General features: G+C 41.0%; 1 protein-coding gene across 4 annotated transcripts in view; it reads left to right on the plus strand.

Moving 5' to 3' along the window:
* arid4b (AT-rich interaction domain 4B) overlaps nucleotides 1-16649 on the plus strand; it is a 43883-nt gene that overhangs the window by 19096 nt on the left and 8138 nt on the right. For all 4 annotated transcript variants that reach the window (XM_078272437.1, XM_078272438.1, XM_078272439.1 and 1 more), the window contains exons 4-16: nucleotides 209-274; nucleotides 580-670; nucleotides 1376-1455; nucleotides 1840-1931; nucleotides 4048-4189; nucleotides 6125-6204; nucleotides 9844-9920; nucleotides 10636-10784; nucleotides 10877-10949; nucleotides 11908-12002; nucleotides 12110-12207; nucleotides 12445-12643; nucleotides 12776-12996. In XM_078272437.1, the coding sequence (XP_078128563.1) occupies nucleotides 209-274; nucleotides 580-670; nucleotides 1376-1455; nucleotides 1840-1931; nucleotides 4048-4189; nucleotides 6125-6204; nucleotides 9844-9920; nucleotides 10636-10784; nucleotides 10877-10949; nucleotides 11908-12002; nucleotides 12110-12207; nucleotides 12445-12643; nucleotides 12776-12996 (1463 nt within the window). The remainder of the gene's footprint in view (nucleotides 1-208; nucleotides 275-579; nucleotides 671-1375; nucleotides 1456-1839; nucleotides 1932-4047; nucleotides 4190-6124; nucleotides 6205-9843; nucleotides 9921-10635; nucleotides 10785-10876; nucleotides 10950-11907; nucleotides 12003-12109; nucleotides 12208-12444; nucleotides 12644-12775; nucleotides 12997-16649) is intronic.

Below are 16649 nucleotides of genomic sequence, written 5' to 3' on the forward strand. Positions count from 1 at the left end.
AAAGCAACAAACCTGCCTCGCTGCCAAGTAATGCGTGAAAGAGAGCATCATTGTAAGCAGTGCATCACAACGTCCAGCATGGTTAGCGGGAATGTGCTGTCTCTGTAGTGGAGGATTGATGTGGCCCGGTCAGGCCTTTGGGAAATTGTTTGTTTATCCTCGTTACTGATTCTCCTCTCCTGTTGCCCCCACCTACCTCCTTCCCCAGGTGACCTTTAAACCAGATCTGTCCACAGCTGAGGTTCATGATGAAAACATCAAAGGACCTCTAAAGGTAAGGCAGGAAAGATGTAGGAGGCCGGTGTTGCCCCACAGTTAGCTGAAACATCGTTATAACACACCTTTTGTCGTTAATTGCCCCTGATTCCTTTTGTTTTGTCTTTTTTGGCTCAGACTATAAGGCCATAGTGAATGTAGAAAAAAGAATTGGTCAATGAAGAATTCGCTTTGCAATTTAATTTCAGTCGATTATGATTCTTGTAGCAGCAATATGATTCTAATTACTTTAAAATACCTCATTAGATTTATCATTAGTAGCACATTAGGATTCCAAATAACAGCAGTGTATCCGTCCTACAGGTGGGTGCTGTTGTAGAGGTGAAGAATCCGGATGGAGTTTACCAAGAGGCCACAATCAATAAGCTGACCGATGCTAGTATATATACTGTTGGTAAGCCAATAACAAAGTGTTTCTCCTCCTCACTCAAAGACTTGTACGCTCCCTACGGCTTGCAAAAATATGATGTGTAAAATGGAAATTCCAAAGTGTTTTCAGGGTTTGTATTTTCATGAAGATTGTTGCAAGAAACATCTTCAATTAATTCCTAAGAAAAGGTAAAAAATGAAGTGATTTCTCATATAACTTGCAAATATGAAAATATTGTCCAGCATGAAGCAAATAAAAGGCAAGATAAATGAGTTTTAAAGAATTTGACTTTAGTCTTCGGTAGCTTTAGAGGCTGAATGAGCGAGACTATGCTGAGTCAACATTGAAATATTATACAGCATAATGTAACAAGTGTCAATATGTTTTTCTTTCAAACAATGGAGTAATTGTTTAGTCTATAATATGTTTAAAAAAAATTCAAATTGCTCGTTTTGTCCAACCAACAGTCCAAATCTCAAACGTATTGTATTTAAGATGACATAAAACAGGGGAAAGCAGCAAAATCTCATATTTGAGAAGCTGGAAATCTTTTGGAACTTTTCTTGCATTTTGTTAGGGTGAGTCTGTGATGTGAAGAGTAAGAGGGAAATGGTATCACAGAGCAAACGTGAGTCATAGTGTTCAAGTAAAAACATCCAACCTGTGTGTGTGTGTGTGTGTGTGTGTGTGTGTGTGCGTGTGCTAATATTTTGCCTCTCATCTTTGCAGTATTTGACGATGGCGATGAGAAGACCCTGAGGCGTTCCTCTCTCTGCCTGAAAGGAGCGCGTCACTTTGCAGAGAGCGAGGCAAGTATTTTGCTACCGTTTTATACCAGATTAATCTCTCAGCTTTCTAGAGAAGCAGAGCTCATTTAATTGTTTTGAACTTTTTTTTTTTTTTAATTGAATTTTATTTAGTCACCAACAGTCTCTCATCTCTACTCACGGTGCTCAAATTAAAGCACTGCTTATGAATGGTCCCACATTGGCATTCAAAAGTTCAGCTGTGATATATTTCCAGGAAACCGATATCACAGCACATTTGCCAAATGTAAAGCGCTGGTAAAATCTCACCATTTGTAACTGATGAGATCCCATGAAGACAGATTCTTTCAGGTGTACAAGATACATATTTTGTCTTCCAATTCAGTGTCTGACAAGGTGGCTCTTTGCTGTTTGTCTTCCGTGCAGACACTCGACAGACTCCCTCTCACCAACCCTGAGCACTTCGGCACACCTGTCATTGGCAAGAAGGGCAACCGCGGCAGACGATCGAACCCAATGTGAGTATCGCCCCTCCGTCTCTGTACATCCTGCAGGGCTCATATCAGACTTAATATATCAGAGGTCTGTGATGCTGACGGGGAGGGATTTTCTGACTACCAATCCACAGTCATCGGTAACAGGCTTCCCCATTCTAAGTTTGCTGACAGTAGTTGAAATGAAAGATTTATTCTCATCTCCATTCCTTCATAAACAGCGCCTGAGGCCTGGAAGTAGAGAGCCTACTTGCCTCGTCCAGCTCCTTTATCACGCCGGGCTCCTGTGTGTGCATGCGTGCTGCAGAGCTGCAGAGGCAGTGTTAGCACGGCATGGTCCTGCTGAATATTATCTTTTTTCCTCTCCTTTGACTCAAATGTTCTAGTGGGTGTTTTGTGTTCTGATGTGCCTACTCCTGGGAAACTGCAGAGTTTCCATCAGGGAATAGGAAGTGCTGAGGGCTTTTTGGCGCTGGATATAATTGTGGCTTCTCTCTGTTTTAAAGAGGACACTCTGCTACATAATCTCATTCTTTGACACCCCTTGAGAATAGAGAAAAAATCAATATAACTCTTAACATTTATGCAATATTGACTTGGATCTGTCCCAGCTGCACATTAGCACCTTGGACCTGTTGTCTTCCTGTGCACAAATAGTCTTAGTTCATCAGTCTTAATTCTTAAATTAGAGGATTGACAATGTAGTGGAGATTATTGGAGATAAAGAAGACAACTACATTGCTTGTTTAATGAAATGATTTCTTCTTCTGTTAATTGAATAGTTCAACATTTTGGAACATTACACTTATTTGCTGTCTTGCTAGGGGTTAGATGAGAAGATTGTTACCTCTTACTGTGTTTGTTTCACTGTGAGATGTTCAGGGAAGCAGCAGAAAGCTACGCCAGCATGTTACTACTCCCAGCCAGGAAATAGTCTGGTGGATCACTCCCCCAGTAGAACCACAACGTGCTGTTTTTACACTTCAGTTTTTGTAGGGATTAAGCACATGACATATGATGTGTTAATTAGTAAGCTTTAGAGGTGCTGGTAAAATGATTTAGTTACCGTTGGACAGAGCTAGGCTAGCAGTTTGCTCTGGTTTTCTAGTCTCTGTGCTAAGCTAAGCTAACCGTCTGCCGGCTTTAGCTTTTAGCGTACAGACATGAGAGTGGTATTGATCTTCTTATTCTAACTTCCAGCAAGAAAGCAAATAAGTGCTTTTCCCAAAATGTCAAACTATTCCTTTAAATGACTTTCTTAAAAGTAAAGGAATTTAAAGGAATAGTCAAGCTGTCAAGCATTTTCCGCTAAAATAGTCATTACATGGGAGCAAACTCTTTCCTACATGAATTGTAGTATTTGCCTCATTGAGTGGCTAGAGTGCTTTGTTTATGACTTTGATTTACAGCTTAGTTGTTGGAAGTAGTAGCAGACTGGCTGATTTACTGCTCTCGAGGTGCGTGCGTGCGTGCGTGTTGAGGCACACAGGATCTGTTTGCCTGCTGGTACTTCTTGCATGATCACTCCGAGACATGGCTGCCTGTCTGCTCGCTGCAGTCAGAGCGTTAGGATATCAGACAGCAAAGAATGAGCTGGCTCGTCAAAACACCGATCCTAATGAGCGAGCTAATCAGTAGAGCGGGCCTTATGTTTTGCTGTACTGCATAATAATAATAAGACTACAAAGGTTTTGTTATGCTTTTTATTGTACTACATAATAATAATAAGACTACAAAGGTTTAGTTGGTTAGTTGGAGAAGTTTTGATGAAATCCTATGTATTGAGAGAGACCAGCGCACACAATGTTATATTCTTAACCCGTTTATTTTTATATATATATATATAATCACAAATTTAATATTAAAATGCCAAAATATTTGCGGCTCTATGAGCAATTAGAATGTATTTCTTTTTTTAAATGCAGTTTTACACTTCTGTGTAAAAAAAAAAAAATATAGAGATAAGTACCTACTTTCAGCACTACAGTTGCAGTTGGAGATAAGAACCGCACTTTTCTCAATCAAATGTCAACACTTCACTGGATGTGATGAATGTAAAAAAAAAAAAAATGTCATGCACATGCTCACTCTACCTTCCTAAGGTGCAGTCCGTTGAGTAAACTGTCCTTTTCTCCCACAGTCAAGAAGAAGAATTGTCTTCATCCTCCAGCGAAGAAGAGGAGAGCGACCAGCGGCAGAATGAGGATCTGTTCGGGAAAGTGGTCTGTGTGGAGGGGGTCGCCACCGGGGAAAAAAAGAAGACCACGTGGTATCCTGCTCTGGTGAGCTTATAGTCTCCCTTCCCTCATTGCTCTCTGCTCCATCACTGTGAGGAAACAGAGACCACTGCTGCTGGTCCTTCAGTACACCCACAGAAATGTGCCATTTCATCTCAACGCCTTCTTATGTAACCTTAGCAGGATTATATTATCACTTTACAGTCCACCCATCATGAAATGTTGGAAATATGCATGCCGTTACAGTTTGATTTCTATAAATAAGACTAACTATTTTGCAATAGCTGCCTGCCTTCTGTAGTTGAAAGTAGGAAATGACTTGTTCTCCCTCATGCAACAGTGCAGCACAAACACTGGTTTGATGCTTTCAATCTTTTCCAATTCATTTGTTTCCACCCATCGTGAACTCTCAGCCACCGTTTGCACACTGTGAAATGGGGACAGGCGTTGTTTGTTTATGTAAGTGTTACAAGTAGAACTGGGAGAATGGGAGAGGGTGGGGAAAGCTGTCCCTTTAACTGTGTAGTCAGCAGGGCCCCGCCTCCAGGGTTTGTTGTTCTTGGCTTGCTGTTGACTGAGCTCCGTGCTGCCTCCTTGTGACAGCCCAGAGAAGTGCATTACACAGTGGCATATCATTGATTACACCAAGACCGTACAGCAGAGGGGTGGAGTAGTACACTGGTAGATGTCTCGTGCAACAGATGATACACGGCTCTAACAAACAGTGTGCTCCTAAGAGGCCTGGTAAAATAAAAGTCAAAGTCTCCATGTGTGAGCTGGGTGCTTTCTTTTGCATATTTGCAGCGCAGCATATGTGTCACAGAGGGATATGGTATCACAGAGCCAACGTGAGTCATAGTGTTCAAGTAAAAACATCCAGTGCGTGCGTGCGTGCGTGTTGCACATACAGAGAGAGCAGGAGCAAGCAGACAGAGTCCTGGTGGAAATCAAATCTCCATAATGGCAGTGCTGCCTCCTGTGGGTTAGACACTGGCACTGGAACAACTCCCACTGTTGTATGCCTCAACTCCAGTAAACAGCAGCAGCACATGCTGCGAGTGAGCGTGCATCCCTTACATGCTCTTCATCCCACTCGCTTTGTTTGTCTTTGTTTCGTAGACAGCATATTCTGTAATCCATCAGCGTGGCCGTTTGCTGAAACTACTTTAAAGTGCCCATATTATGAAAAAAAAAAACACCTTTTCTGGGATTTGGGGTGTTCTTTTGTGTCTCTGGTGCTTCCACATGCATACAAACTTTGAAAAAAATCCATCCATGCTGTTTTGAGTGAGATACGGTTTCTGAATGTGTCCTGCCTTCAGTCTCTGGGTGAGCTGTTCAAAATCGGCACAAAACAAGCTGGCTAACCGCAACCGTTAGCCAGCTCGTAGCTTTACCGTTAGCATGCTAACGCTAACGCTAGCATGCTACCTCGTTCTCAATAGCAAAGCACTGCTACAACACACACAAGTTCACCATAATCTACAAAAGAACTACTTCATTTAGAAGTCTCCCAGCTAATCCTGCCTTGTAACTGACCGAAGTTGGAGAAACAGCCTTTCTTTTACTGTCTATGGAGCTAGCTAGCTGACATGATCTACATCTGAGCTACTGCACATGTGCGAGTGCAATCAAAGATAGTACAGAAGAAGAAGAAAAGAGGTCTCACTCTGTAGCTAAAACAGAGACCAGCTGAAAAGAGGATCTGCAGCAGTGAGAGAGAGCGGTGCAGTACAAAAAAAATATGGTGTTTTTTGAAAATTAAACCATGTAAACCTATTCTGGTACAACCTTAAAATACAATTATGAACCTGAAAATGAGCATAATATGGGCGCTTTAATCATTGACTCATACTCTGACACCCCCCTTCCTTCCTCTACTGTACTGTCTCACACACACACACACACACACGCACACACACACACACACAGTACCACCTCATATGACCTCTTGACTGTCTCTTGTTTCTGTGCAACAAGGTAATCTCCCCAGACTGCCACGAAGACGTGACTGTGAAGAAGGACAACATCTTCGTCCGCTCTTTCAAGGATGGAAAATTGTGAGTCATAACTAATGTGCTGAAAACCACATTTGCACCATGTGTGAAGTAGGGCTGCACTAACGATTAGCAGTAGATTATTTGACATTTTCATTATCAATTAATACATGAATTTGGTTTTGAACTATTTACGTGATCAATATAAAGTTAGCATTGCACGAAGTTCAGCCTAAGTATTGCTTAATTATTAATGATAGCCAAAAAAAAAACATTAAACCAAGTAAATGATTGGCATTTGCACTTGCTAAATGATCTAAGTTGCTCTTTAATCAACTAATCATCTAGTGCTAGTGTAAAACATCCCCATCAGGGGGATAAACATGTTTTTATTGGATACATGTGCAATGAACCTTTGCCACAAAAAAAGCATGTGTACGGTTTTATATATTGACAAATGAAAATGCTTGAGAGCACTCTATTGTAAGATATGGCTGGCTGCACAATATAAGTATAATATTTGCAAATATTTTAGATAATTTTGTTACTTTTTTTTCCTTCGTTTTCATGCCTTTTTATATATGAATTGTAGTGTGCTTTGAACTTTCCACTCATGACAAATCTCTGTATTATCACATTATTTGAAGAAGCTCTGTCAGATGACATTTGTTCCTCTTGACCAATTATTGTGCGTGTTTAAATGACACATTTGTTCGTAGCTTTGGAAGATTATAACCTTTGTTTTTGCGATCTCTCAACAATAGTTAAGATACCGTGTGCCTTCCCCGCCAGCGCTTCCCTGGTTGTGTTATTTTATTTGTCCTCAGGCTGTAAAGTTTCTGGTGAGCTAAGGTAGTGCAGCTTCCCTGTAGCCTGCCCTCGGCGTGGAACCACACAGCCAGATTGTTTTGTCTGTGGCAAAGAGAGGAATACGTCCAAGAGTCTGCACTCAGCTAGTGGTTTGTAACCGCAGTCTCTCTGTATGTGGGTAGAAACATAGCTCACACTCGACATACATTCATCTGGTGTTTGCTTGCTGTTCCAAAGTCTACGTTTCTGTCTGTTTGAATTCCATTGATGACAGAAACAGCCTTGAGTCTGCATTCCTTCATATGCCCTGCGTAAATAATCAGCATGACCCCTAATCTGCAAAAGAAGTGTGAAAAGTCCCACTTATCACTTGTATTTCGGCTAATAGTCAGGTGAAGGGTAGAGCTGATTAGAGGGATAAGATAAGAGATGATAAATCAGAGATGAAGTCATATATGTGTGAAGTATTTCCTCTCTGAACATGGCACCCTGTGATGGCTTTTGTTGCAAATGAAATCGCACGGTAGCCGTTTTTTCTTTCTGCTCTGCAGCAGTTTGATTTCACTCCAGAAAATCAGCACAGTGTATCCACGGGTAGACACAGCATATAATAATGTAAGAAGTTGGAAAATCTATATCATTGTAAATGAGACTTTCAGGTTTGTTTCCATCCAATCATTTTGCCTTTATGTGGATGGAATAACAAAGATGTTACTCGTGTATGTGTGATGTGATGCATCAGTCGGATCCTGTCTCTTTATGTAACGTTAAAGTTGGATTTATCAAAGGTTTTGCAACTAGTCCTCGCAGAGGAAAGTTTATAAAAAAATTTTAAGCGAGAACAAAGTTGTTGTTTTTTTTAACAGTTGACCACATGTTATAATTGCTGAGTATGAATATTTTTTCGCATGCATCCACACCTAGTCAGACTGTCCGTACCCTCCGTTCAGTAATACTACCGTTGTTACCATTTCCTTTAGCCCTTTTTCCATTATTTTACAACAAACACACTCCACTTGTCATTATTTGTTATTGTACATTTTATCATTAATGTCAGCCTCTTCTTGTCTATTATTACAGAGTTATTCTAACACGCTGCTCCCTGTATGATTTGTTTTTTGAAGAGGGGTCACATCCATAAGCTATGTGACCTTTTCCGCACAGACTCTAGACTCTGCAGACTTTGGTATTGTTAGTGATAACCAACCAACGTGCCTTTTTTTAAAAACAATGGCTCCGGAAAACATTCTTTAGGAAAAGCAAGGTCACATCCAGAGGAGAGATGGGAGTTTTCAGGAAGTGGTGGTTATTCTTATTTAGTCAGATCTGGTCACCATAGTAACAATGAAAAAAAAATAAAAAAACGTTTCTATTTTTTTCTCGTTTTGGCCAGCTTGCAAACTTAGACATACAAATACAGTTTGATCACTGTGAGTAGGTTTTTAACTAAGTCACAAAACAAAGCTAGGTTTTATATATATGTATATGTATGAAGAAGAATCTGGGCTATTGTAAACCGTAATGTATATGTGGAACCTAAAGCTGATTTAGTTTTGCAAATTGAATCATTTGCTTGCTTCACATCAGCCAGTAAGCAGTGACGTGGAGCAGTTTCAGCTTCATTGACATAAGAACACCCAATTTGAAATAAACCATAAATTAAAGGGTTTATTTATTTATTTATAAGGGTTTATAAACTATATTCAGCATGAGTTATTTTTAGCAATGCTAGCGGCGTGGCTCTAGGGATAGCAATGTTACTCAGTCAGTTGGTCGGTCCACCACTTTGGTCCAGACTGAAATCCCGAAACAACATGAATTTCCATAATATTTAGTAAACACATTCATTGTTCCCCAGTGAATGACTTTTTACTGACTTTGGTGATTTAGCTATTAGTACATTTTAGCATGCTAACACACTAAGATGGAGAACATGGTAAACATAATACCTGCTAAACATCAGCATGTGGTCACCGTGAGCATGTTTGTGTGCCGATGTTAGATGCAGCATTATTTTAAGTACAGCCTCACAGAGCTGCTAGCATAGCTGTAGACTATTAGTCTTGTTTTTCTTTTTGCTAGTCTCAATAAAAAATAATCTTTGCACATTTGTATACAGACAAGTACTGAGTGAACTAGCCATTCTATTTATTATTCTCTTTATTTTATGTTGGGCATTTTTAGGCCTTTTAATTTCACAGGATGGAGAGAGAGAGAGAGAGAGAGAGAGAGAGAGAGAGAGAGAGAGATGCAGCAAAGGGCCGCAGGTCGGAGTCGAACCTGCATCGAGGAGTAAACCTCTATATATGTGCGCCTGCTCTACCAACTGATCTAACCCGGCCACCGAACTAGTGCCATTCTAACAACAAACCCAATACAATTTCTTTTTTAAGAAAATATCTATAGTAAATGACAATAAACCAAGGTGTCTGTTTTCTATGAGCTCTGTTGCTCTGCTGCAATATACTTTTTTGTATTCACTCCATGACAAATCTAATCATTGGATCAGCTCAGCTGCCTACAGATACACAGCAAATCGTCTCTCTGGCACACTTTCCAAGCCTCTGACTGGTTTCAGCTTACAAGCTCCACTGATCCATCTATCTGCCAAATCAACACTTTGCCCAGCTGCAATAGGGATGTTGTAAGAAAGTAGTCTGTGATGCAATGTCTGCTCAGGTTTTGAGGTTGGTATTGTTACTGTAAGATTAAAAACTCCCCCTGCCAGTGTTTTAATTAACAAGACTTTTTTTTATAGTCCTACATTTGTTTTGGGAAAACAAAAATCTGCTTACCACGTCTCACACCGTAGAGCTGAACCTTGATGTAGTAACCCTCAGTACTGTACGTCACTTCTGTTCACATATTAATCAGAGTTGCTGTGTTTTGCAGTAACACGGTGCTGCGGAAGGACGTCCGCGAGATGAATAGCGACTGTCCTCCAAAAGCGGACGCAGGACTCAAACCAGGTGAGTGAAAACTAAAGCTTTAAGAAGTAAAACTTTACAGAAGTGGTGCATAGAACATACCTAGTTCTTGACATCTGTGGGCTAGTCTGTGTGTTGACACTTTTGGCAAAAAAAAAAAAAAAAGGCTCACAGTGAGTTGCAGCGAGACAGACTGAGGAAAGAGAAGTTTTGTTTTTTGTTCTGGGGAATGCAGCGGCTGAGAGCTCCTGCCACTGTCGAGTCTATTTTTATTTGAAGTCTTCACCAGGCTTTTTATATAGCGCCTCCATTTTTTCTGCTGCAAGCTCTCACTCTTTTACAATTCCATTTAGTAAACCACTTTGTATTATCCCAGTCTTGGTATTCACAGGTGGTTGACTCACAACTGTGATATTTTCTGCATTACAAACGCATAAAACAAGCATCTGCCAAGGTGGTTAGATGCTACTTAAACCCACCTGTGACATTGTGGCTGAATGCCTCTGCTGCTCTGCGTCTCTGCAAATACTCCTGACAGATGTTCATGCTGCTTTCTTCCATGGCTGCTTTTTTCTCATGTTTTTCTCTGTTCATGTCTTATCTTTGTTTATATACAGTAGCATGAAACGTCTTCTAACTCTGCAGAATGATTTAGCTTGAGTTTTTTCATGCAGAAGGGAATGATAGGCAACGCTTATTGGATGTGGTTGATGTAATGTAAGTTGATGTAATATTACTGCATGTGTGTGTTTGACAGCACTGGACGCCGCTTTGGAGTTCCTGCAGCAGTTTGTCGTGCCCAGCACCTGGAAGACAGAAGTGAAGGAAGAAAGTTCTAGCAGTGAGGATGAGGAGGAGGATGAAGAGGAAGGGCAGGAAGAAGATGCCAGCGGCGAAGAAGAGGAGGTAGAGGCAGAACCCTGCACATGCTTTTATCCCCACAACCTCCCAAATAAAAATAAAAAAAACCCTCCTACTGTCTTGTTTCCTGTCTGCAGGAGGAAGTGGAGCCGTTCCCAGAGGAGCGGGAGAACTTTCTGCAGCAGCTCTACAAGTTCATGGAAGACAGAGGTGAGCCAAGAGTGCAGATGTTTACATGGTTTCTTTACAACAAACATTTTATTTTGAAGGTTCCAGGTGCAGTTTTATAATTTAGTAACGGATGTGACATATTCGTCACACTTTTGGTCAGGGGAGAGTTAAAAATTAGGCAAAAAGGTATAAAATACTGTAATTGTGTTATTTATCCTGTCTATCTCCCTCTTACAATCCCACGTTTAGTTTCACTCTCTCTTTTTTTCTGCCCCCTGTACTCATATCTCATTAGCTGCTTTTAAGGCTGCCCCTAAACACATTTTCTGGTTTACAGTCTAAAATGGTTCATGTGTATCTCCATAACTTTGATTATCTTTTTACAACAAGAAATGTCTCAGAGTGTGAGGCTGCTTTTTAACCTACTTTGCTCCTTAAAAGGAGTGTTTCCGTGCTGCTTTATACTTCTACTCCACTACAATTCAGAGGGCAATATTGACTTCACTACATTTATTTGACAGCTTTAGTTATGTATCAGATTAAGATTTTACACAAAAACATATGATCCGCTTATACAGTAGGATGTACTTGTATTAAAGTGTTGATTAAACAACTCAAAAAGTATATAAAATAGTTACAATTAGCTCACCCGTACCAAGTAGAATAGCATAATACTCACATAGGGCATTTTTCTGCATTATGGATACTTTTAATACATTATGCTAATAATGCTGTTAAGTGACATTTTCAAAGCAGGACTTTTACTTGTAATGGTATTAAATTACAAGTAAAATTAAAATTAAATTAAAAATTTTTAATTAAATTTAAATGGAATTTAATTTTGTTGCCGTATTGCTACTTTTCCTTAAGTAAAGGATCTTAATAGTTCCTCCAACACTGCTGAAAACCAATTCCAGGTCACTTTAAAGCATATTTCTAACTTAAACTGTATCTGTGTGTCCACCATCTCAACCCATGACATGTTTCTCTTCCTCAGGAACTCCCATCAATAAACGGCCTGTTCTGGGCTACAGGAACCTGAACCTGTTCAAGCTCTACAGGCTGGTGCACAAACTGGGAGGCTTTGACAATGTGAGTGCCACTTTGACAGCGGTTACCTGCAGTGTAGCATAACTTCTGTCTCGCTTGATGTTGACTGACTCTGGATCTGTCTCCCTCTGCTAACCGTGTTTGAGCAGATTGAAAGCGGCTCGGTGTGGAAGCAAGTTTATCAGGATCTGGGAATCCCTGTGCTCAACTCAGCCGCCGGCTACAATGTCAAATGTGCTTACCGCAAGTACGTACAGGCGCAGACTGACATGCAGTTTGTAGTCTGTTTTACGCTTTTAATGTCCATGTTTCTTTTACTACTTTTACAGCCTCTTTTCTTTCTTTTTTTTAGCATATTCCTTAAGAATAAATTAAGCTTTTATCTTTGCAAGATTGACTTTTAGCAGTGCCATGAGTAATGGAATATGTACATCTTTGAGAGGAGCAGTCAAGATATGTTGACGAGGAATCTTTTATCACCCAGGTACTTGTATGGATTTGAGGAATACTGCACCTCCACCGCCATCACCTTCAGGATGGACCTCCCTTTGAAGCAGGCTCCCAAGGGGGAGGTCAAGTCAGAGGGGGAGGCTGGAGGAAGCTCTCCCACCGCCTCCAGCTCAGAAGAGCAGAAAGCCCAGGTTGATGGAGAACCTTGTGGCGCACAGTCTATAGTCTGCAAGGTAGGCATTCTCCTAAATACTATGATTGATTTAAATATTTGCCCTTTTTTTCTTATGTTTATGTTATTTAGAAAACCGCACGTTTACATTAGATTCATTTCTCATTATAATAAAAGAATCCTTCTCTCACAGGACGAGAAGCCTGATTTGACCCGGAACAAAATGGAACCTGATCCATCAAAAACGGAGGAAAAGGACAGCGGAAACGACGACGACGACGACGACGACGACGACGAGGAAGATGGTCCCCTTAAGGGAGACGCAGACGAGGGCTCATCTACGGCTCACCTCGGAGCGGAGAACATGAAGGAGGAGCGCGACGAGGAGGAGGAGGAGAGCAAAGACAACTCTGGGTAGGTGGTCTGACAGGATGGTCCCTCCACCAGGGCGGTAAAAGAAATCCTCATGGCACAAACACAAGCTCCATGCAGAGCTCCTGCATGGTGAAACTGTGTTAGTACTCAATCTGACTTTCAACACCTAAACGTTTCGCCAGACTAAAGAACCTGAGGCATTCACTTTCCTTGGTGGCAGTAAAAATCTAAAAGACCATTAGCAGACGAGGAGCAGCGACCCGTCTGCCCTTGATGACACTAATACCCAGTATACCCACAATCCACCTCTACCTGCTAACCAGAGAGAGAACAGCTCTCTCTCTCTCTCTCTGTCTCTCTGTCTCTCTGTCTCTCTCTCTCTCTCTCTCTCTCTCTCTCTCTCTCTCTCTCTCTCTAACTAAGCTCTTACCCACTGCCCTCTGTGCTATTATTATTTCTTGTGGCTTGGTCGGCATCAGCTGGCAGAGACATCTTAGAGCACCAAAGCCTGACTGCTACCTTTCACCTGGCATGTCATGCTGTGCTCTCATTCTCACTGTCTCACTCACTCTTTCTTTCACGCCTCTCTCTTTCTCTCTCTGTCTGGTGGGGATTGTTTGACCATGGCCAGCCTCTCTCACTCAATGCACACAACATGGCTGTGCTCTTCTTGATTTCTGTCCTTTCCTGATCTCTCTCTCTCTCTCTCTCTCTCTCTCTCTCTCTTTCTCTTTCTTTCTCTATCTTTTCTCTCATTTTTTGGCTTTTCGATGTTCAGCTTTATTAAATGTTCCATGTATGTGAGTGTTGTCACTGATGCATTAGCACACTAGACGCAAGATGGCAGTAACCTTTTTAAGAGGAAAAAAAAGTGGCTTTCAGTGTTGAAAAAAATAGTTCTGGGAAGTTGTATGGTTTGGTCTCAGTAGGCTATTGTTTCCTGTGCAGAGCATCCAGATCAGTGCTCTCTGCCTATTTTAGACCCTTTTTGTTCACCCTCCACCACCCATCCTTGACACTTGTTAAGGTTGTTGGGCTCATGTGGACAGGCTAGAAAAGACTGTAACAATAGTTTTTTTGTGTCTGGTTGAAGGGATTGCACAATTCACTAACTTTAGGATGTTCTTATCATACGCTGTTGCTCCCAGTATCCCCCTCTCTGTAGTTTTTATCACCAGTGGCCTTGGGCTCCTGCCGATTACCAACAAATGTGGACTTTCTGACAGTCGGGAGGTTCCCTGATCCTTTGGCGTTGTCAGGATCAGTGGTCCTCGCAGATTATGTGGTAGTGTGAGGGTTTACAGATTCACACAGCAGACAACCTGCAGGCTGATCTGATCTGATCTGTCCTGATGATATCAGACCTGTTCAATGTTTACAGCCTGTAATCTGGACCTGCTGTGTGTGTGTGTGTGTGTGTGTGTCAGTGTGTGTGTGTGTGTGTGTGTGTCAGTGTGTGTGTCAGTGTGTGTGTCAGTGTGTGTGTCAGTGTTGGGAAGGATACTTTCGAAACGTACTCTGTTACAGAATACATGCCCAAAAATGTCATTTGTAACGTATTCCGTTACATTACTCAATCTGAGTAACGTATTCTGAATACTTGGATTACTTCCACATTGAATTGCAAGTGTAGGAATGCGGCCATCAAATCCTGCTTACTAAACAGGTCTATTCTGGTGTGTTCTTCTGTTCCAACTGGCTGAATATGTACCTGAACAAGCAGATAGATTGTTGTATTTGTAGTCCCGAACTGCATACTACAAAAATCTAACAGCAGTCTAAGCTACCACAAGCTAATTTTAGCTAACATTAACTAGCATGTCAAACGGGGCTAGTCAGTCTTTCAACAGCTCTGGAGTTAGTAAATCAGCACAAAAGAATGTAAAGTCAACTAAACAGGTAGCTACCTGATACAACTATAAAATAACAAGGTGACCAGTAAAACTACAGCAGACGACTACCCTTGGCTAATAAAAAAAAAAAAAAAAAAAAAAAACTTTAAGATGCTTCTTCAGGTTGGAGGTGGAGTAATTTGGACGCTGAAAGGAGGTTGGTTGCTGGCAAGCAGAGGTTGTACTGCACAGTTATATTTCGTTCTCCCTGTTCTTTCTTTAATGTGAAATGCTGTTTGAATTTCCAAGATAGAAACGCATTTCTGCCCTGGCTCTGTTGTGCCGGTTCCGACTCCATTGTGAGTGAGCACGCAAATAGCAAATTTTTTCGTTTTCATATTGGGGTTTCTGGGAAATGCATGGAGTTGTGAGAGTGAATAAACTCATGAAACGGAGAAGTATCGTCATGTAATCCATTGATTTCAACAATGTAACTGTATTCTAAATACCAATTATTTAAATTGTAACTGTAACGGAATACAGTTACTCATAATTTGTATTCTGAATACGTAACGCCGGTACATGTATTCCGTTACTCCCCAACACGTGTGTGTGTGTGTGTGTGTGTGTGTGTGTGTGTGTGTGTCACATTTTCATTCCAGCAGCATGGACTGTGTAGCCAATAAATGGGAAAATTGTGTTTTAATTTATATTAATGAGAGCAATTAATTATATAGAAGGAAACTCTTGTTCGACAGTGATTGTTTTGTAACTGCCTAAGTACTATTTACCTTTTTTTTTTTCTTGATGAAGCCTAATCAACTGCTTTATTTAAAAGTGCACTGCCCATTTGCACTGCCTCTCCGACCATTCTTTTTGGATCTTTCAGTGCATAATTACAAGTCCTGACGCAAGTGATGCTTATAGATAATTTGTTTAGGGCTGCAACTTTGATTATTTTCATTATTGATTAATCTGCTGGCAGTTTTTTTGATTAATCATTTGGTCTATAAAATATTAGAAAACAGCGAAAAATGCCCAACACATGCTCCTAGAGCAGAATGTGACATCATCAAATGTCATTTTTTTTGCCCACTCAACAGTCCAACCCCGAAAAATATTCAATTAACTATAATGTGAGACCAAGAAAAACCGCAAATATTCACATTTGAGAACCTGGAACCAACAAATGTTTGGCTTTTGTTTCTTTAAAAATTACGATAAACCAATCATTAAAATACTTGCAAATCATTTTCTGTGGCTTGACTTAACGAATTATTTGTGTAATTGTTGCAGCTCTAAATGTATTATATCTCAGTGTTTGATACCCTTCCTATGCTTGTTTGTGTTTCGTGACCATATTTAACACTGAGGGTGCAAAAGGTCTGGGGAATTGATTTATGTGCAGTGTGTTTTTAAAATCAGTTGGCATTTTGAAGTCTAGTGTGTCCCCAGTCTTAGGGTGCTATCAGCTTCTTCTAGTTGTCACACTTGGACTGCCGCACAAAGAAGTGCATTTTCTTCATTGTGCTGTGTTGAAAATGAGCTGCCAGCAGAAGGCACGTGCACTGAGCAGTTAGGTATGAGAGGGATTGTGTGGAGTACTGTGTTGTAGCTGTTCTTTGTGGCAGCAGACCAAATCGGATCTGGTAGCCGTGCTTCCTCTTAGCGCTGTAGTCTCGCTTTAAGTTGCTGCGCTGCCTGCCAAGTCGTGCTTTGCTGTGCTAACCTGCCCCTGTGGCCCCCTGCGCCTAAACCACTTACTGGCATTCCTGCACCGCCCGTTTACCCTCCAGCTTCGACATCTCCTGACTGTTTCCCACTAGCTCCTCCTTGTGGATGCTTTGTTTCTTACAGCGT

This window comes from Sander vitreus, chromosome 17, assembly GCF_031162955.1.
Source record: "Sander vitreus isolate 19-12246 chromosome 17, sanVit1, whole genome shotgun sequence".
Lineage (NCBI taxonomy): Eukaryota > Metazoa > Chordata > Actinopteri > Perciformes > Percidae > Sander > Sander vitreus.